The following is a 23,159-nucleotide window of genomic DNA, read 5'->3' as shown; positions in this document are numbered from 1 at the left end:
TTTACATTGTATTAAATTTCATTTATTAATTAAGTATATGTGTATTTATATATATTACATTTCACTATTTTATACATTTATCATAGTCAAAGTTATTTACAGATTTAAAAGTTTAAATAAATTTACAAATAGTTGCAGTTGAATGAAAATTAACCACAACAATTAAAGATTCAATACCGAACCCAATTAAATAGTGTGTACACAAAAAAAAGAGTGAGAGTTGATTAACTGATTAAAATCAATTGTGGAAATATCTGATAATACAATTTGATTGTTTCTCATTGAATCAATAATTAAATTACCAGACTAGAAGACCATTTATCAAGATGGAAATTAATTGATGTAAATTTAATCAGCTGATAGACAGTTAGATGATTTGAAGCATCAAGTTAACGGTAAACAAACAGAATGAAAAAAAGTACAATTTAGCAAAAAGGTAACAATTTATATTGATAAGTAAGATTAGATTTGAAATTCAAATTAATCTCATTCAGATGATTGGATGGAAAAGTTCATGAATCTAATCAGCATGATGATGATGATGATGAGGATGCTGATACAATGTATTAGATGAACCCAATAGCCTGAGAGAGATAAGCTGATGATTCAAGACCGATGTTGATAATGGTATTGATGAAAATAATGATACAAGAAAAAAAAAGGTTGTTACAATATTGTTATTACTTGAAATTGATTCAATCGATATGTTCAAATTGATTGTGTTACATATTCATTCAGATGAAATAACCTCATGTAATTTGCACTTTTTTGCATGATAAGTTCAGTGAAAGATACTGAGAGAGAGAGAGAGAGAGAAAGACATGATAGATCATTTTCTTTATTCTCGAAAAAGATAATTTTTTGTTATTATTATTATCATCATGGTGATGATAATATTGTCTAAGAACTGAAAGGAAAACAGAACTTTTTTTCCCTGTTTCTTGCTATTTATCAGAATAGTAAACAGAACAAAAAAAGTTCTGATATCAACATGACTATTATTATCATCGTGATTAGATTGACAATAGGAATAAGATGTTACTTGCTTTGTCTGATTTGACAGAGGAAGATGAAAAATGATGATAGAGAGAGAGAGAGAGTTACCTTCGCTGTAATTGCTGTTTGTTATGTTAACCTGAGCTTCAGATCATCTGAAGACTCAAATCATTATCACAGTCACAATTAAAAGATTACTAGGTTTTAGCCATCAGATGTAGATACTTAATCGATGATTGAATAATTGTAAGGCGATTTTATCGATTGGCTTGAAATCGTTTGAAGCGGGAAGAGAAAGAGAGACAATTATTGTTAGTCCGTTAATTGTTACAGTTAATTAAAACAATCAATTGATGAAAGATTGTTGCTGAATCACTTTTAGGGGTTTGATGGTAAAACGAAAATGATAAATCGCTTGGGTGGATAAGCTTTTACACTTGGTGGGCTAAGAGATTTGGATTTGCTTCATCTTCTTGATTCACTTTGATTGTGGACGATTTCCCATTGGCTTAACAGCTTTTCAAGGCTGATAATTCATCCATTTCATTAGGAAAAAAAGTTCAATTGCTTTTTTTCAGGACCATTTCTGATTATTTCTTTTTCCTTCTTTATGATTCTGAATTATAATTCTCATGCAATCTCATGAGTCAATAGAGATGTTCCTTTGATCTGGTTTCTTGTTGACAGAGTGATGAAATGTCAAGCCCTTGGTTTGCTTGGGTAAAGTACGTGCGTAGGTTTTGATCATTTCATGATTGTTGGTTGATTGTTTAGGACAAAACAGCTTATCCTTAATTCATTTCACCGGCATCATTAAGATTAATTAATTGATGTTGATTATCCTTGATTACTTTTGACTTCTTTCAAACGATTCCAATTACTATTCCTCCTCCTTGTAATTGAGTAAATACAATTAATGCAATATTGCAACCAATCAACATGAAGATTACCAATTGATTAGGATATTGAGCTAATCCATGATTAAGTGATTTTCCAGATTTAAAGCGACTTCGCCCATTTTGTTGATCCTTTGAACTGAAAGCTAATGGAAATGGGAAAATAAAATAAATAGAAAACAAAATAAGAAATTATCATTTAAACAAACATAAATGACAAGAAGATAATGATGAAAAGGGAGGAAAAGAAGGTTAAAGGTCAATTTTGTTAAAAGCTTTTTAGTGACATTTCCGGTTCCCGTTGACTGTTGCCCGTTAATCAATGTTGACAAACAATAAATGATAAAAGGGGTTAATCTATGTTTACTTTGTCTTGAGGTTCAAATGATAATATAAAAGTGACCAATTGAAAATGAGATCTAATAAATGGATTGGTCAAGTGATTTATGAGAATCATGGTCCACCCTTACACTACGATAAATGAAACATTATTTGAATGTTCAACTAATCATGATTAACTTGAAATTATCTGAAAGATCAACCAGTCGCTCCTAATGATTGAGAAAGGAAATTGATTTCAATTGATTGTAATAACAATTAAACAAATTGGACATAACTGTCAAATTGATCATTCAAGTGTATACTATGTTTGTGTGTGTGTGTGTCCAGTGAGAAAGTGAATGAAAAGGAAGATGAAAAATGACCATCACATTGAGTTGATTGACAAATAGAGTAAATAAAGAGCAAGTCAAACCAGAAAAGGATAGATGACAAAAGGATAAAGATGGAGAAATCAATGAACAGGGTGGAAATAAATAAACTGAGAAATCAGTTTATCCACAACTGAGTAGGCGTTTAAATTGAGTTTCAAGAGGTTTAAGATGTTCAATTGAAAAGAAAAGGTAAACAAATACAATAAGAAAATATTTACCTGAGCCACTTTGAGTGTTTTGTGAAGGTGCTGATGACATTAGACTCAGATCATTGTTATCGAATGACCCTGAGGGCTTCCTAAAGGTCCAATCAGGTGTGGGCAATGGACGCTGAGGGTAACGTTGAGACCAACGAGGTGAAGGATATGGTTGACGGGGATTACCCGGTGATCCTCTATTATGATTATTATTATTACTGCTATTTGCTGGATCGTTACTCAGATCATTATTACCGCTCTCTGGATAAACTGGACCATCAGGGGGAGATCCTTTGGATGCACACATTACCGAAGACCATTCTTTAAGAAAGGATCGACCTGTGATGATGATTAGAAAGAAAATGAATTAAATTAATTAACTCTCTCTATATATAATCGAATCAATTAATTAATCAAATTTGACTTTAAGCGATCGCTAATTTCATGAGTGAAAATGGAAGCGGGATTTCACTAATAAAAGGTGTTGCAAGATTATATGAACAGAAATGAGGCAAAAATGATGAAAATATAATGATAATAATAGATGATCAAGATGAAGAGGATTAGGTGAATGTCCGTAGGGATAAAGTGATGTTGGGCGGTCTGAGGGATGATGAGGATCATAATCATCATCATCATCATGACTATGGATGATAATATAAGCTGACCTCTGATATACTATTTATACCTTGGCTTAAATGAGATTTTTCCAGATAAACTGGTTCCTTGGGTTCTAAGATTTTTGGTTACCTGCACCCTTAGGTGTTGTTACTTGATTGTTGTTCACTATTATTATGCTAACCTTTTGTTGTTAAAAATTAATTGTTTACCTTTTCATTAACTCTAATATCTACATTAATGGGCTAATTGTAACCTTTAATTTACTATTAATTTGTATTACTAGACCTTTCGTTTACCTTTTCAAAGGAAAAATGACCGAAAAGAGGAGGCGGATGATGAGGATGCTTAAAGATGATAGAGGAGAAGATGATATTAATTCGAGAAGAGGAGGAAAGAGAAGATGAAAAATTATCATCAACTTTCTTGCCTCAGAACAGTTTCATTAATATTACACAATTAAACTTTTTTTCATTTCAATTTTTTTCTCTCCTGAATTTCAATTGTTTCAACATGTTTACCTCATGACAGTCTAGTTTTTTTCACTCTCTCTCTCTCTCTCTCATATATTTCATGATAATAATAATGATGATGACGGTGATGATGATGAGTAAAGTTGATGAAGTTAACTAATTTTTTCTTCTTATACATTAGTTTTCCAATTTGATGTTGATGCAGGAATCGTGATAACAATCATGATTCCTTGTTACCTGTGTCAACACTTATCTTGAAATTGCATGTTTATCAAAAATTTTCAATGCAAATTAACTGGTTGAAACATGGAGATTCAATTGAAATCAAACAACAATCTAATTGCAAATTGTTTCAATTTTGTTCAATTGACTCAAAGTAAAAAGGTAATTGTATTTGATTATTTTATGTATATATAGTAAATTGGGTAACAATTGACTTAGAGGAGAAAATAAACTTTTTCAAATTGCAATCCAGTGGAAATCAAATTTGTGATTTAGGATTAAATTAATGTGAATTTACAACAATTGATTAGATCCTGGAACACAAAGAAACTGGGATTGCATTAATGATGATGATGATGATGATGATGATAACAATAATGAAAATGTATTTGAAAAGTTTGTTAAGTTAGTTAATCAATTGAATTGTTAACAGAGTTGATGGATAAGATTGATGATGATGACGATTAAAGTAAATACATTGTGTAGTATTGAAGGGAAACAAAATGTTACCTCCTAACAAAAAGGATAAATAAAGGATGAGGTTAAAAATTAACGAAGGATAAAAAAAGAGAGGGAATGAGATTCATAGTTAATCCACTAATTAGTTGATAATTAGGAATGTTTCGTAAGGTTTAGTTTCAATTAGAGTTTAACTTGAATACCATTCGTTGATTAAAGAGTAGCAATTACAGTGTAATGAAAAAAAGAGGATAATTTTGACGTTAAGTTATGCACAGCCACTTTTGAACATCATCTCTCCATCCTCATCTTTTTTTTCTGGTTTTTCTTGTTCACATTAATTTCAAGGTTACTTGGCATCAGGATGACAAGACAATATGAGATGATGAGGTGTTGGGATGCTGAGGTTGATGGTAATGGTGAAGATGATGTGTGATGATAACAAGCAAGTGAGTGAGAGAGAGAGAGAGAGAGAGCAAACTAAAGTGATATAGTGATGCTAATTAATATTATCAACCTCTATGGTTACCCTAGATAAAAGGATGAGGAGGAGATGATGATGATTGAGACCTCAAGATGAGAAGGTTTAATATTAGGAATAGGAAACAAGATATTGTTATGTTGAAGCTTTTGTTTATGTCTAAAAGGATGTATCCATTTTATTCACATGAGAATAGATTAGAGAGAGAGAGAGAGAGAGAGAGAGAGAGAGAGAGAGAGAGAAGAAAAAGACGAAATGATGATGATGATTAGGATGAAAAAAGGAGATGAGAAGATGCTGATAATGTGAAAAGATGTGATTAGATAAAAAGAAAGCATGATGATGATGATCAAGAAAATTCTTATGGTAAATATTAGCTATTCTATCTTCCTGGCTTCTGAATTTCTATCACCATAATCACCATCAATACTATTATCATGATCATTTGAATCTTTTGTTTGAAAATTGTCCTAAATTATTGGTTCTGTTTTCCGGAAAATTGGTTGACATTAAAATTCAATTGAAAAAGAAACAAAAGAATGAGAATGGCAACAAAAAGAGAAGAGGAAAATTCATTCCATTCTGAGGTTTTCTTCATGGTTTTTGCCTCAGATAACATGATAGGTGAAGATTGTGTTGAAAAAGTTTCATTTCAGTTTCCGAATTGTTATCAAAACCAAAAGAACTGACACTTAAATAATAGCCTAATGGAAACCATATTAATCTGTGCACTTTGTATTCAGGTGATGATGAAGATGAAGATGAAAATAATATCGATGTTTAAATTCAATTTCATCCTCTGCTGAGTTTTTGCCTCATGAAATAATGATGATGATAATTGACGAAAGTGAAAGAAAGAACAATAAAAGAAAAAAAGAAAGAAAGAAAAGGAAGATACGATGAAAAGAAGATGGATGAAGATGATGAGAAAATCAAGTGCAAGAGTTTGGTGAATTGGAGATGAAGACGAATCTTTAATACGAAAAAAAGAAGATCACAGAGATGCTAAAGATGAAGGATGACTTTCTCTCTGGACTTTCTCTGTCTAATCTACCAAAAGGAAAGATGAAAAAGAGAGAGAGATGATAATCATGATGAAATTTCCTCAGGAGAGATATTAAAAGTTCAATTGTATGAATAGCTTATTACTGATTCTTTACCATGTTAACTTTCATTTCCAATGGTAATTCACATTATCTTTCATCTAAAATTGGAGATTTTTATTCAGCCTCGTTCATTATTTTTACCTCTTATTCCATGTGAATGATGCTTAAGATGCTGAAGATGTTTAAATAGAGAATAAAAAAGGATACACAGGAAGAAAATATTCTTTTCAAGAGAAAATTTTGCCTTCAGGGTTTGATTTTATCATGAACATGGTTAGATGAGGTTAAGGTTTTATGGATTCTTCAGATTTTGAGTCATTCTTTGTTACAAAGAAAGAGTAAAAGTTGAAAAAGAAAAGTTCTAAAGATAAATTGAACTAAATGGAAACATAAAATAAAATAATATAAAACATATACAATAAGGAGACATAACTTGATATTGATCTAATGTGTTCGCAGTTAGAAAATCATAATATCGCAAAGGCAATAGGATGAAAGAGGAAGGTGAAGGAGGAAGAAGAAGATGATGATGATGATGATGAAGATGTGAAGAGATTCTGAAGAGGGTGAAAGGAGAGGCTATATAAAAGCTTTTCACTATTGGGTGTGAATCAAATTTTTCGAAAATTGATGAGATCTTAAGATGAAATGCTCATAGTCATCAGTTATATTATTTTGGAATCAAGTTTCATCCTGGGGAGAAGATGAGAGAATAAAAAAAAATTCGAACAAAAAAGTGAGAGCAAAAAAAATAGTGGGAAATTTATGCAATTCATTCATAAGAAATGACTTGATGTCGGGTTTCATATTGGACATAAGAGGATGATGAAAGAATGGAGGATGAGAGATGATGATTAGAATGGTAAAAGACAAAAGGAAGATGGTGATTATGAGACTAATGAGAAAGACAAAAAAGAGAGATGCTCAATGATGATAACTGTAATGATACTGATGGAGATAAAAATGATTAGAGAGAGAGAGAGAGATGAAAAAAGAGATGAGGATTAAGGATAAGGGATCAAGATGAGGGTATATAATGAAGGCAAAACGAGCAGAGACTTATAATGAAAGGCAAAGAAATGATAATAATATTCTGAGTCCTTGGGATGAGGATGGAGATAAGGAAAATTTGATATTATCAGTTATCTTCATGACTTGTGAGTTGAACCATTTGAAAGATTAGGTTAAAGGTTTTTAAATGCAGTTACCTTCATCTATGGTGAACTTTGTGGTTATCATGAAATAGTAACATAGCAAAAAGGGAAAACAAGTAATAATATCATTCTGATTCTAAGTATTCAGTGTGTGGTTCAACCAGATCAACTGGAGCATGTACATAAATACACATGCATTATAAAAGGGATTAACTATACGTTGCAACTCATTAATTAAACTTAGAGTCTCTTTAATTGTCATTAGAGGATTAGGAGGAGTTAGTGTAATAAAAAAAAGGTAATAGTAAAAAAAAGTGATATTCATTTTAAATGGTGAAAGAGCAATGAAAAAATCCTCATCTTCGGTGTAAGTGGTTTAGATGCTTTTTTTGTCACATTCTTGTTGTTATTATCATCAGCTTTTAAATCTCTCCACCCAAAATAGTTGCCCAGGATGGATTAAGGTTACTAACCTCGATAATTAAACTTGATATTTGGGTACAAATCTAATAACAACAGATCAAAATATATAAAGAAGATGAAAACAAAATATACCAACAACTTAAAACTTAATCCAGGTTATATCTTGTTGTTCATCTTCTTCGGGGATATACAAGCAATTGTAATGGAAAACAATTCGGATGCAACTTTGCCTATTTATCTGTCATCTGAACAATGAAATAATGATAAAATAAGATGATCATCTATGGGTTTCGAGTAAGGAGAGTGAGTGAGTAAGAGAAGGAGAGAAGGAGAGGAAGAAAAGATGAGGAAGATAAAGGTAGATGTGAATTGAGATTTGATTTTTTCTCTTCTCTTTCTCTCTCCTTCATCTCTCCTTCATCTTTCATCCATTTTGTAGTCATTATTGTAAAGGTGATTCTCTTTTCAATCTTGGTCTTTATTGGATAAAAATCAACATGGAAAATTGGATTCACTGGGTAACTGAGAAGTAAAATAACCCCCAATGGTGCAGACCAACACACACAAAATGCATTCTCAGCATCGATATTTTTTTTTCTTCTTCTTCTCCATCCTCATCATAATAATCATCAGCTCAACTCCACCCATCTTTACATCAATACATTGAAACATAGTTTTCACATGGTCTCACTTATTATTATCAACAGAAAATAATAAAAACAACAACACAACCAAATGCCCACCGTGAGATATACAAACAAAAGGTATTAAGGTTAAGCAGTTACACGGTGTTGATGATAATGAGGATGATTATGATAATCAGTGTGATAATAATTATCATCATTTGAATGGAGTTTATAAGTTGATTGAGTAAAATGGAAACACAGAAAGAGGATGAAAAGGATTGATCATTACTTGGAATCAACATTAATATTCAAATTATCATTATTAGTATTGGTCAACACGGTTGGTGTTACCATGAATCAAGAAAAATGATCGTGACCATTGGCTAACTGATTAACCTTCCTGGCTTTTTAGTAACTGATTAATGATAATGGGAATACATAATCATGGAGTAATATCATTAATTATAATCAATAATATTTAACTTAATGTTAATCACAATTATCATGGATAATCATCATCAACACTGACCACCAACTAATCATAATTAAAACCTATTAATATGGTTTTTCCTATTATCGTTTCCATCATGATTACTATCACAATCAACATTATCATCGTCAAGATGATGATAATTACGATTAATTTAAATGTGAAAACAAGATCAAGTGTTTGCTTGACTCACAATAATCATCATTATAATTATTAAGATTGGAAGAAAAAAATTGAGACCTGAATACAAAATAGTCTAACATGTTGGGTCAAAAGCGGATTACAAGTAGATTAAGAAATGAGATTAAGAGCTGAGATGATGAAATGGATGATAAAAGAGTGAAAATGAAGAGATGGCAAAGAAGATGAAAGATGAAAATAGAATTATTAACATTGCAAGATAATGAAAAGAAAAGAGAGAACTAAAAATATGAACAGAGAACATGATTATCTTCATGATGATCATCATCTTCTCTTAAACCGTGATTATCTGATTCTCGATCAAGATAATTGTTAAGAATCAATCAACTAAATAGTTACAATTCCTCTAATTAACTTGAATCAATTTCATTGAGAAAAATCAATCATGAAATACAACATGTAACATCAACATACAATAAACAACATTTATACTCACACATAATTGTTACTAATAAAAACTATGATTATTGTTGATTGAACAAACAGCAACAATCAACAAAAGCAATCAAAGAAATCAACTAAACAAAAGCAAAAATCTATTACAAATAATAGTAATAATCTAATTGTGGTTTGTACTTTTTTTTACTGTATTAGTTTTTCACTATCATCTGATTAAGTTAATTTACTTTGCCAACGACTAATAACAAGTCACTGATTAAGTCAATTAGGTAACAGTAAATACCATCAACATGGTTAAGATGAGAATGAACAGAAAAAAATGAATTGAATTCACCATCATGTTATTGTCTCTCTATTGCAATTCAATGAATATTTGAGTTTATATTTGTTGTAATAGTTGAAACAATTTATCACAATTAGAGTTGATTAAGTTGATTTTTTCTTCTTCTTCTTATAATATAACATGTATTAAATCACATTGATTCAGCTTTTTGATCTAATAATAGATTCACATTGGTAAGGAAGTCAATGTATTGAAGGGAAACTGTAATTGGCTTCATGGAAATGAATATATTTCATCAATCGGAATGAGTTATGTTGGAACATGGAAACTTCATATTCAATTCTATTATCATCATCATTATTATTATTATAATGTTGATGATGATAGCTAATTCTTCAGATATATTATCATAAATATCATCATTATGGTGATAGTCTCATATTGAGGTAATGATTATCTTGATGAAATCTGATTATGGAGGCAGAAAGTGATGAAAACTCATAGGAAACATGGAAAAGGAGATGTATTTAAAAAAAGAGAAGATGAAGAAGAAAATGATGATGATGATTCTGATGAGCTGAGGGAAGACAAGGGTGGAAAAGGAAGTCAGTGATTTGAATATAAAGTAATTCATATGGAGGGAGAATGGAAATATAAGATAAGGAATGGATAAGTTAAAAGATCTTTTCTATTCTTTTTCATTATTTGGATGATAGGAGTAAGTTGAATTAGTTGTCATGGAGAAGAAAATAGAAACGATGGTAGAGAGAGAGAGAGAGAGAGAGAGAGAGAGAGAGAGACAATGAAATAGAAAGTGGGTTTTGAAGACAGTTATGATGATGAAGATTGGATGTTGGTATCAATTCCCTTGGGTGAAAAGTAATGATAACTATAATGTAGGAATAAAAGAGTATCTATCCTGCTCAGCATCCTTATCATCCTTATCATCATCATCATTTTCTTTCTCTTCTTCTGGACTTGATGTTAAAAAATGACAAAAGAGAGAGAGAAAAGGAAAGAGAATGAAAAAATAAAGAGAGAAAGTATATAAAAGACTGAGTAATTTCAATGCTCTTTTCGATTCCGAGAAACTCAATGTCTCTTGATTTATGAATACTCAATTAATCACGATAAGATAGAAAAAGAATATACGATTTTTTTCCTCTTTCTTTCTTCTCTTTCTTCTTGTCAAACTCCTGAAGGATGATAATGATGGCGATGATGATAATGAAGGTGATGATGATGAGGAGGATGAAAAATGATGCTGATGACAGATACAGAGCAGTAAGAGAGCTGAAAAAAGTCACGATGTTTCATGAAATGAATTTAAAACTCAAACAAATAAACTGTAAACAAGATGCTGTTAAACCTTCACATGCGGTTATTTGCAATTTTCAATCAACATGTTAAATCTGATCCATACAATCATCATCATGGTGATAAGAATCAACTAATCATAATGTAGAGATGAAAGGACCACCAGAATTGAAATTACATATCATGACATTTATATTAAGGAAAAAAAGGAAAAGATGAAAGAATCAAAGGTTTAGGAAAGTATTTCATTTCCATTGTGATCTGATTGGTGAAATTGATCATCATCATCATCATTCTGATCAATATAATGGGAATGATGGAAACCAGAAAATGTTCAACAGAAAATTCTTATCATCATGATTGTTGATTGTCTTAATCATTTTTTTTGCTCTTCTCTTTGATTATCGATATCAAAGAGAATGAGAGAGAGCAAAGGTAAAATGATGGAGATAAAAATGATGATGGTTATAATGATAAGGATGATGATGATGATGAACACGATACTGATAAGCAGAGGTAATAATAAGAAAAGATTAGGGATGATAAAAGGATAGATATTAGAATGATCCAAATAAACCATTAAGTGTGAGCATAGATCATCAATAAAGTCATTCTAATTCACATCTTTCTCATCATCCTTCTCGTCATCATCATCTTTTGCTATCTTCCAATCACCATGGATTACCTTTAAGACGATACCTTTATTGAACATGGAAAGGAACATGATTTGTTGCTCGATGAACCTTATAAAGAGATAGAGGGAGAGAAAAATGATTATAATGATGATGAGGATAAAGATGTAAAAAGAAAGAGAGAGAGAGAGAATAGAAAATTTTCATCATCATCCGTATCCTGATAATCGAGTTCACAAAGTTAAGAATTACCATCAACAAAATTGACAGATCTCTGAATTTCTATGACAATGAAATCTGTTGAACCAATTTTATATTTCTAATCTTCCATAGACTTTTTTTGTTTGTTTGTCACCGAATTAGTTTTAACTGTGACAAGAAGACAATTTTGTTACATCATCTTCTCAGCTTGTTTCATGCATTAGGATGACTGGAAGACAAGGGGATGAAGATGAAAACAATAATAGTAATGATGAAGATGATATGGAACAAGAAAACATGGAATAGAAACAGAATGGAAAGAGGAAGATGAAAAAACATGAAGATGAACAGTCAACATGAAATATCAACAAACAAGATTTTTTTTTTCTTTGTGAAACAGTCAAAGTCTTCAAGTTATGGTTACTTGTTTGTCCACATCATTTCTGTATCTATCGTCAGCTTCATCCTTGATAATGATGACGATAACAAAGTGAGCATCATCATCACAACAGATTAAATTGTTATCCATGTTGATAATTTATCTGTCTAACCTGTTAATAAGTCAAGTTACATGTTAAAGGAAATGATCAGAGTCAATATTCATCATGATAATTGAAGCAAAGATTATCAGTTAGTGAGCTTGTCAATCGAGTAAATGATCATTGTAATTGTTTCTTTGTAAATGTTCATGATTAACATTATGATGATTAGCAAAAGGATGAAGGAAAAGGATGAAAATGAGAGAGAGAGAGCAAAAATTATCCAATTAACTCGTGAAAACCACACAAAAAGGTTTTCAGTTGGTGAACATGTTTCTTGTTTATTAGTTTGTTATTATTGTTGATACTTTGGCTGATTGATCAGAAGCAAGTAAATTGTTGATAATCATTGGGTTTCAATATGAAGTTGAGGCTACTCGATAATTTACATTAATGAAGGAGGGAAAATGCTTCCACCATGAGATGACCTTAAAAGGCCCAAATATAACCTGTTTTCTTTGTAATAATTACATTCAAATAGCATTTGCAATAATTGAGAGAGAGAGAGATGATGATGAAGATAAGGATAAGTAACTGAATGAATGAAAGGCACAAGATGAACGGAAAAGATGATGAAGATAATGAGAGAAGATGAGGGAGTGATTGATGTTGAAACAAAGAGGATACAAAAGGGAGACAGTGAACAAGACTGTAGGATGATGCTCATCATCAAGCATAATCATCATCACGATAATTAAATGATGGATACAATTGATAAAGATAAATCTAAATACCAATTGAAAATGTTTATCCAAAAGTCTCAATGAAATATTAGATTGAGTTCTAATAATAAATGACGATTCCTAGAAAGAGGGAGAGTAAAAATTACGAGATGATGAAAAAGATACAGTCAAAGGAAAAGATAATTGAATGTAACAGTGAACGTTAATCAATGTGCTTTCTTGTGTGAGTGTATCAATAAGTTTTTATATGGTAAAGTTACTTGTATATCTACACAATATAATGCAAAAAAACATCGTTCAAATAGCCTGAGGGTATTTGCACATATTTCAATCAATTAAGCAAAAATCTATTGGGAGGTAACTGATGAGGATAATGTGTACACCGAGATGGAGGTCTTGTTTGAGAGAGGGAGAGAGAGAGAGAGCAATAAAATGATAATGAAGATCAAGATGAGGATGACAACGATCAAATGATGACGATGATGATAAAGGAAAAATGATGAAAATGATGATGATGACCGCGACTTTGAGCATCTACAATTTAATGTCTTGTTTAGCTGATTTATATTTTTGCTATTACTTTTTTTTCAAATACCCTCAAGTATTATAATCATCCTACTAATGATGATGATAATAATGATAACAAATAATATGTTATTGCTTTGCTACTGCTGAGCTCACATTAAATCAAACATGAAGGTATCAACAATGATGGAAACCTCATCATGTATTATCATTATTATTATTGAGTAGCATCAACAAGATATAAAACTATCAACAATAATCAATATCATCAATGAATGATCATCATTAATAACACCAAGTCAATGTTTTGTTTGTATGTCTGTTGACATTTTGACATGTATATATATTTTTACCACTTATCATGATAAATATTTCAAATAACATTCACAGAATCAACTGAACTGAGAAAAAAAGAAAAGAAAAAAAAATTTAGAAATTGAAATTTCAATAATAATAAAGTTGAAATTCATGTTCATGTGGATTCATGATTATTTGTCTAATGTCAAAATGTAACAAGTTCATTGAAACAGTAATCGTTTGTTATCTTGATCACTTTTAAAAAGCTTGATTATCATGATTAGAGGAGATAATTGTTTAAATAGTGAATATAATGATTAAGATTGGATCCAATTAAGGTAAAGTTAAATTAACTAACAACGACTAGTTACTTATTACTTTTGATTGCAATCAAAATACATAATGATAATAATAATAGTTAATGCTGAATGCTAATAGCAACCATGATGATGAGGATGAGGATGATGAAGATAATGTTAATAATAATTATATTCTTGATAATGATAATGATAATAACTTTGTCCAACCCTGGCAATTAGTTTCTCATCATGTTAATTAAAAACGCATTTTGATTGGTAACAAGATAACAAGTTGGTTAATCTTTTTTTAGCAACAGAAAAGCAAAATCTCAACAGAAACAAAACAAAAATTAACTTAATCATGATAATAGATAATAAAAATTACTCAAGATGATAAACTTCATCAACATTGAATTGATTGCAATCTTTTAAATTTAATTTTACATTATCGATACAATTGATCACAATCAAAAGCTATTCATCATTTTTTCATCTTCTCTATGTGATTCTCTACCTGATCATCATCTTCAATCATCATATTGTCTTAAATTTTTTTCTCATCTATTCATCATATTTCCTCTTTCTCTCTCTGCGTCAACTTATCTTGTGTCTTCATCATTTTTCCATCCTCATCATCAACATAATCATCTTTCTTGTCTTCATAATTCAGTCTTGATATTATTTAATTGCTGAGTCCAACAGAAAAAACTAAGATAAGAAAACCCTTATAAATGTAAGATTGTGTTGATTCCTAGTTAAGAGTTGGCTCTTTTTTTGTTCAAATTCACATTCAAACAGTCATCATGTAGTCTTTCATGGTTGAGGTAAGAAGATGATGACAAGATGATGATAACAAGATTTGTTGATACTGTAGCGACAAGAGGAGGAAGAAGAAGATGAGCAGAGAGAGAGAAGACAAAATGAAATTAATTCTGTTTTATTATTAATTTCAAGTCACTAACCATGAAGAAGGTGAAATTTAAATTACCATGTAACCCAATTTCAATGGGAATTTAATGTAACAAGTTACTTTCAATGATAGAAATTGGATTTCAAACCTTTTCTTTTCACAAAGAATCAGATAAAAAAAAACAGAGGAAAAAGATTATGATGATAATGGTGAAGATGAGAAGATGAAGACGATTTACAAAAGAAAAAAAAGAGAAAAAAACAAAAGTTCATTCGGTATTTCTCATTGATGGTAACAATTCCAATGATTAGTAATTCATGGAAAGAGCACCTTACAGACCAACCTTTTCATTTAATTCAAACTCTATTTGTCTAAAGAACTTGTTTCATCCTCATCCTCATCATCTCCATCATCTTCCACTATCATTATCATCCTTTTTTTCTGCTAAAACTTAAGACGAAACCATCATTCTCATAATCATATTATTCATTGCATTCAGCTATCAACTTACAACCTTAATCATCTTTCATTTCAAATGATTTTCTCAGCATTTTTTTTCCAGTTTTTCCTCTTCCTTTAACCTCAACATGATAATATGGATACAAGAATTCAGATAAAACCTAAAATAATGAAAAAAAGAGGAAAAAAAAACTGAACGGATAACCTCAACATTGCTTTTTCTCAGGTTAATTATAATGTTTTGATTTGGAAAAGAATATTTTTCTTCTTTTCATCTTGTTCATCCTAAGAAATTATTATAGCTCATCATTTTTTTTCTTCATCATCATCAGAACAACAACAACCAATTCAATAGATATAAACATAAAATTAATGTTAGAAAGAAGATAAAAATTGATGAAATTGTTGGTGGGCCATTTAGACTTCACGCAAGCTCAAGTTCAGTTGCGTTAATATTAAATTCAAAAAGTGATTAGATAGAAAGTAGATGGACAATGGTCACTAGATGTAAAAAAAGAGCTAAATTTTCTTGATCAGAAAGCAGAAAGAAAATCGTACTTCTCTCTATCATAGAAAACTCATCATTTTATATTATTATTATCATTATATTAACATTATGGCAAAAAGAATATCATTTTTTATTCTAAAATGGAATAAAATTTTTTTCTTCTATTATTGTTTTTCACTTTCACCTCTTCTTAAGCCAATTTTATCAATTACTTTGAGTAGTAACGGTTTATTGATTTTCATGTTTCTTTTTTGTTCCCATTCAAGGAATCAAGATTCTGATAGCATGCTGATAGCATGGTGACAGTGAAAATGGTTATGCTTGGTAAGTGGGAGGTGGTAACATCAGTGTGGAAAACTGGGAATTCATGAGATGAACTCAATTCAAAGTGATGAAGATAATGGATAAAAAAAGATGAAGACAGAATGACAATGAAATAGACAACTTATTACACTTAACCACTTGATTTTGATGATGATAATGATTATGGTTTTGTCTCTTTACTGTTGTTTTCTGATTTCAATCTCTCATGAGATAATTCAGTGCAACTATAACTCTCAAGTAAACATAACCATAATCTCAAGTTTTACTTTACTCATTGTGTCCAAAATAATTAATATCAATTGATAATCTCATCATTAACTTGATATTACATAATAATAATCAGGGTAAAAGACAAGTAGCAACTTAAATCACGGAAATCGCAACAATAATGGACATGTAATAATAGTTATTCATGTCCAGATTCATTCAACATTCATGATCAACTCAAGTGATAATAATGTAATGATTAACTTGATGAAAAGTGAATCAATTCACTTACAAGTAAACATTTAGATACAAATTATTCATTAACTAAGGTTATTAATTTACTATCATAAGCGGCATCAAGGATATAAGATGGAGAGAGACATGAATGAAATTGAATTTGAAATGTAAAGTTATACTATTTGAATCATTTGAAGCTCTTTGTAAACAGTAAATTGCAAATATAATTCAGAATCTAAAGGGAGAAAAAAAGTTCTGCATCATTGAAAGTTACATCAAAGTCAATGGATAAAAATCTCATTTCCAGTTCTTCTCATCTTCATCTCTTCATCAACAAGACAAGTTATTGAGAATGAGAGAGAGAGAGTCTGTTTATTTTCTTGTGTAACTAATAATAACATGGATATTGAGCTGATCATCATGATATATATCAATAAGAAATGTTAATAACAACAATGGTAACAATAATGATGATAATGGTAATAATAACAATCAGATAGGCAGAAATCAATGATATTTACATGGGGAGGCTGCTATTGGAAAGACTAATAGTTAGATAAATAAATATGTCAACTTTGATAAATGTATCTTTGTTTTTCAAGTAGAATTGATAAATTTTATATTATCTCCATTTGCTTGACCATAAAAGGTTGTATTAGTTTTTTGTTATTTATTTATTCATTCCCATGGTTAATACACTATTCAATATGATAACTGAATCAGAATCACAGATTACAAATGATAATTCCGTTACTTCTTCTTCTTTTTTTTATAAATCTAACTGTCAACTGATATTTCACAAGTCAAAGATAAAGTGATTTCCATGATAATGTATATTAAATCTGAAAATCTGACGCTAAACTTTTTTTCTTTGCTTCTTCTTCCCTATCCTGCCAACTCAAAATGCAACATGATAATATCACCATGATGATATTTCATGTGGCCAGAAAAAAAACTAACAAATAATATAAAGTAGCAATATAATAATATCCATATAAACGTTGGTAAGAGAAGCATTTTGATTGGAATCGTCATGTAATGAATTATGGTTAAGGAAAAAGTGAAAAAATAGTAACTGAAAACCATGAAAATTATTTAATAAAATTATTCAGATTCATGATATTAAAGTCAAGATGAATCTTTGACTTTTACTGATGATATTTCAAGGCTTAGAAAAAGAAAATGAAATCAAAAATGAATACATGATGAAAAGTTGAACAATATTCATGAATTATTTAAGTCTCAAGATGAACAAACATATTTGCCTATCATGTTTTATTGTAATACTTTTCAAAAGTAATCATGCAAAAAGTATGAAATCATTGAATGAATTTGAAGAAAAAAAAGTTCTGTAATTGAAAGAGGATTTTTTTTCGCTTCTTCTTTGACAATGGAGAGAGAGAGAGAGAGAGTAGAAAAGCAAATAAGTAAACAAAAATATAGTGGAAACAAAGTAAACATTCATCTTGATTGTGATTCTAGAAAAGTGATTATCATGATATACTCATCATAATGATCATGTTTATGATTATTATTTATGGTTATTGATATTGGCTAATGATTTATATTTCATAATTTAAGATAATTTAAGATGAACATGATGATAGAATTATCTTCACCTAAAGGAGACTTATAAATATATCACTTCTTAAAGTATCTCTCATGAGGGTTAGAGGTTGACTGTAAGTTGTTTACATGGTGAAAATGAATAGTTTCAAGTTAAAGTAACTGATAATTGTTGATAACCTATTCCAATGTTACAAATTGTTTTTATTATCATCAGCCATCAATTCAAGTGATGCAAAGTTATTAATATTTCAATTTCCATGGTAAATATTAATATATACAAGAGGTGGAAGAAAAAAAAAGTTGCATTACAGTTAATAACTAAATTATTCAGGCTCAGAGAAATTTCAACAAAATTTTATCACACTCACTGAGTATTTTCATCATCAACATCAGAGTGTTTTATTTTCATAGGTATCATGTTTATCCCCTTTCAATTTCATGTTGACTATTTTGCTCTTTTCTTTTCTCTTGGTTAATCTTTTGATTTTATTTCCAATCCCCTTAATTCATTTCATCTTAATCTTTTTTTTCTTATTCAAGCTTTTCCTTCCTCTCTCTTCCTATTTATCCTTTTCTTCCTCTTCCTTTGCATCATCTCCTCTGATTCTTAATATCTTCATGTTGTTTCATTTTGACTTGAATGTTTTTCTTTTTCCTGTTTAACTACTAGGTTTCAATCGTGTCTCTTATTTGATTCTGTTAAATTTGGTTAATTAGCTTTTCTCGTGCAATTGTCAGTTCAAATGAAGCTTAAATAGTAGGAGAATCATGATCACATCATGAAATGAGCCAGAATGAAATTTGTTACCAGGGAAACTTAGTGATGATAATAATATCAAAATCATCAGAGAAAAAAGGTAGAATAAAAATAAAAATAACCAAACAGGAAGATAAATAAAAAAGAAAGTGGTAACTTACTTCTAACATTAAGATAATAACTGAATGAATCAAAGTGTCCAAATGAATGGTCAGTTGTACATCTATACCATCCAGTATCTGCGAATGATACTGATGCAATGTTAAGAGAACCGTCAAGTGATGTGAATAGATTTTCCTTTGTTAATTTTGAAGATCCTGGTGTTAATGAATGATCACGAATCCATTGAGGTTGACTTGGTGGATTAGCATCAATTACACATCTTAATAAAATTGACATTCCTTCAACTATGGGATAACCAAAAACTGGATCACGGATTAAGGAAAAGGCAGGTTCATCTGAAAGAGGAAGAGGAAAAAAAGATGAAACCAATTAATGGTGATTAGTACATATATTAATAGATTATCTCACATCATCATCATCATCTTCACCATTTTAATGAGTCAAAATTATTAACATAATCATGATAATTTTCATGGATAATCATCTATGTCTGCATCAGTTGAAATTCATCTCTCTTTCTTTCAAGTTTTATCAAAGTTGTTGTGTCAGTATCATTACACTTAATGAGATGACACAGAAAAGGATGAGGATGATAATAATAGATTGCCATTGGCGTTCATCACTTAAGTGATTATAATGATCAACAATCAGTTGATCACCTCCCAAACCATGTTACCCTCATTGAAATAAGGTTAAACCAACTGTAAATGTATCACTAGTAACTCACACTCATTCATAGTTAACTATTAACTCCCTGTGACCAAAAAAGAGGGAAGTAGACACACACACACACACATACAGGGTGGAAGAGGTTCAATGTGAATGAAAGAGTAGGAGGAAAATACTTGTTACTCATTTCACTTTCTTTCTCTTTCTTTCTCTTTCTTTCTTTTACCCTCTTCCAGTTGAATTTATCTTCTCTTTATCATCATCATCATCTCCATCTCCATCCTCCTCCATTGTTATCATTCAATGTTTACATTGTTTGCTTATTCATCTTTTTCTAAATTTCTACTTCTTTCTTTACTGTCTAATTATCTGTCTAAACCATTTGTCTTTCTATTTTATCAAAATAAAAATTTTTCTACAGCCTATCAATCAATTGAGCTATTATTGAATTCTTTGTCATTATATTATTATTATCATCATCATCATCATCATGGAAAAAGCATCCGCATCACTTGTATTCATTTTCCTTCAAATTATCAACATTCCTCTCTTTTCCAATACTTACATTGAATATTAAGATTTGTTCTAACGGACATTGGCTTGGACCAAGCAGAATGTTCAGCTTGACAGACTAATGTTTTCTTATGATCTTCCTTGGTAACATTGATTGTTAGAACACTAAAAGATTCATAACTATTATCATCAGCTGAATATTCCATTAACAATTGACTAAAATCAGTAACATTGATTCCATTGATGGACCAGCTAATTGAACGAGTTGCTGGTGAAGCTCCTTTAACAATACAAGTGATGGTCAATAGCCTTTTATCTCGAACGGTTACTCGACCATTTTCCTCAATTCGTTGTCCATCAACTTGTAAAAATGGACCTTCAGGCACATCTAAAGAAAAGAGAATATCAAAATAGTGATGACATTGTGAATACAAATTAGATTCAACCAATCAATAGCCCACCAACCAATCAATAGGGGCTGATTAATGAAATTAGATACAGTTAGTAAGGAAACAATTGATTGGTCAAGAGTAATAATAATGTTACAAATGTATCAGAATCAACTTACTTGCAACCGTTATCTTCATAACATGGGATTTCTGTTTAACATTACCATTGTTATCCAGTTCCCAGCATTCCCAGATTCCTTCATCAGCTTTGGTTACCCTATTAATTGTCAATGCTGCTTGACCATCTTTAGTTATATTCCAATGTCTCCGTTGGGATGAACTAAAATCCTATTATTGTTCAGGGTAACGCAACACATCATTCATGGTCATCCATGGTCATCATCATCATTATCAGTATCAAAAATATCACAATCATCATGGTAAAAGAAGAAGATGAAGATGAGAAAGCAAATAGGAAGAGGAAAGATGATAAACAAAAGGTTAGCAGGTTGAATGTAAATAATCAGATAAAAAGGGAAGCCAATAACTTGGACGAGAAAATAATTCTCAATAGACGATGAAAAGAGGAAGATGAGGATAAGGATATTACAAAGAATGAGAGAGAGAGAGAGGATGAGGATGAGGAAAGCGGGTTATCCTGGTAGAAAAAGCTAAAGATGAGGAGCAAAAAAAAGATGATGAGGATGAGAAGAGACTCAAGAGACCTCTTTAACTATAATTGAATGCAATAAAATTGGACAGTCGAGAAGGAGCAAAGTAAGGATGAAGATGATGATGAGATACATGAGATAAAATAAAAGATGAGAGAGAGAGAGAGATGAAGATGAAGAAAAAACTGGATGATTTGGATGAGAAGAGGATATAACCTGACGATTGCCATTGGATAGCGTTTTCTTTTTTTTCCTGATTAATTGCATTTCATTTGCAATGAAATTGTAAAGAGCTGCATCAATTTTGATAGCTTTTTGTTATCTAAAGCATCCTCATCCTTATTCTCCATCTTCAAAACCTTATATCATCATCATTATCTTTTTCATTGTTCATTTAACCATAAACATTGAGCCAACAGCTTTTCATCGTAATTATTATCATTGGTAATTCTTCAATTGAAAACTAATCGATAGACACTCGAAATCGAAAGAAAATAACAATAAAAGTCTAATACCCGAAATAAGTTAATCAACAGTCACCCCACTTACACTTACACTTGGAATTGTTTTGATTAAACTAACAATCAACAACAATGAAACCAACAGTTGATGAAAATGATTAATGATTTTTAGATTAGATAAACAGTTGAGATGGAAAGTAAATGTAACAAAAACTCAATTTCAAAACTTAATCCACATTTTCTGATGATCATCATTCTCATCATTGAAGATAAAGATGATTACCAACAATCTCCTTGAGGATTAGCATCTCTCCATGATTCATGAAGTAAACAAAAAGATTGACACAAAAGCCACACACAAGGAAAACAAAACAAAAGATGATCACAATCACTTAATCATTTTCTCCTCTCACTTGATTAAATGATACAAAATGGCGATTTAAACAATTTAGATGGGCGATGAAGGTTTAACCTTTTCTTTTTTGAAAACCGTTTTACTTACCAATAAAATGGGTTGACCATTTTTAATCCACTGGATTGAACCACCAGGATTAATCATAGTACAAGGGATGTGAAGCCGTTCACCGGGATTAGTCATCCTAATGTCAGTTGGATCACTTTTAACATAGCAATTTAAAAAAGAGAATTGGATTAATAAGAAGATCGGAGTAAACTTGATGACAATTAGTAAACATTTTCTGATGACACTTGATTGATTTTTCAATCGATTGATTGAAAACTGAGGCAACATGAGTAATGAAACTTCAGAAAGAAGAAGAGAAAAAATTAACTATCGAGACATTTGTTGTTCATTCAAAAGAAAGAGACAAAAATGTTTCTTTTTTGCCTCTTCTTGTTTTCTTTCTTCTTCTCCCGAGAAGAGAACAGCTCACATGAAGGGGAAAGAAAAGTTGTTCTTTTATGCGCAGTTTCAATCAACTGAAAGTACTTTTGGTCTGATGCGCATCGAAAAAAATTCAGCCCCCTTAACGTGTTTTCTTTTTCAAACTGTTTATATTTTCCCTCCTCTCGGTTGACCAATTTGAGCGAATCTGCTTCCATCTATTGATGCTCGTTACAACTGCAAACCATTTTAATTTAGAAACGTGTCTAAAATTTAAGGTGAATTGAT

The 23,159-nt window shown here is 30.5% G+C and overlaps 1 protein-coding gene across 1 annotated transcript; it reads right to left on the bottom strand.

Moving 5' to 3' along the window:
* LOC128386001 (muscle M-line assembly protein unc-89-like) lies at nucleotides 1-22,884 on the bottom strand. Its single transcript, XM_053344953.1, has 6 exons — nucleotides 22,530-22,884; nucleotides 21,075-21,243; nucleotides 20,559-20,894; nucleotides 19,363-19,659; nucleotides 2,824-3,141; nucleotides 1-2,038 (listed from the first exon to the last, which is right to left on the bottom strand). Exons 1-6 carry the CDS (start codon nucleotides 22,776-22,778, stop codon nucleotides 1,860-1,862), a joined length of 1,548 nt encoding a protein of 515 aa, XP_053200928.1. The 5' UTR covers nucleotides 22,779-22,884; the 3' UTR covers nucleotides 1-1,859.
* Between the last annotated feature and the right edge of the window lie 275 nt (nucleotides 22,885-23,159).

This window comes from Panonychus citri, unplaced genomic scaffold (genome assembly GCF_014898815.1).
Source record: "Panonychus citri isolate SS breed McGregor unplaced genomic scaffold, ASM1489881v1 Contig00063, whole genome shotgun sequence".
NCBI classification, from domain to species: Eukaryota; Metazoa; Arthropoda; class Arachnida; order Trombidiformes; family Tetranychidae; genus Panonychus; species Panonychus citri.
This window is presented reverse-complemented; position numbering and strand designations above follow the sequence as displayed.

Excerpts from the sequence above, each read along its gene's own strand:
- LOC128386001 (XM_053344953.1), bottom strand. The coding sequence starts at position 22,778 with ATGTTGCCTCAGTTTTCAATCAATCGATTGAAAAATCAATCAAGTGTC. Across the intron at positions 21,244-22,529 it reads ATGGTCAACCCATTTTATTG|GATTTTAGTTCATCCCAACG; the intron begins GTAAGTAAAACG and ends GAACAATAATAG. Across the intron at positions 3,142-19,362 it reads TTATTATCTTAATGTTAGAA|GTCGATCCTTTCTTAAAGAA; the intron begins GTAAGTTACCAC and ends TCATCATCACAG.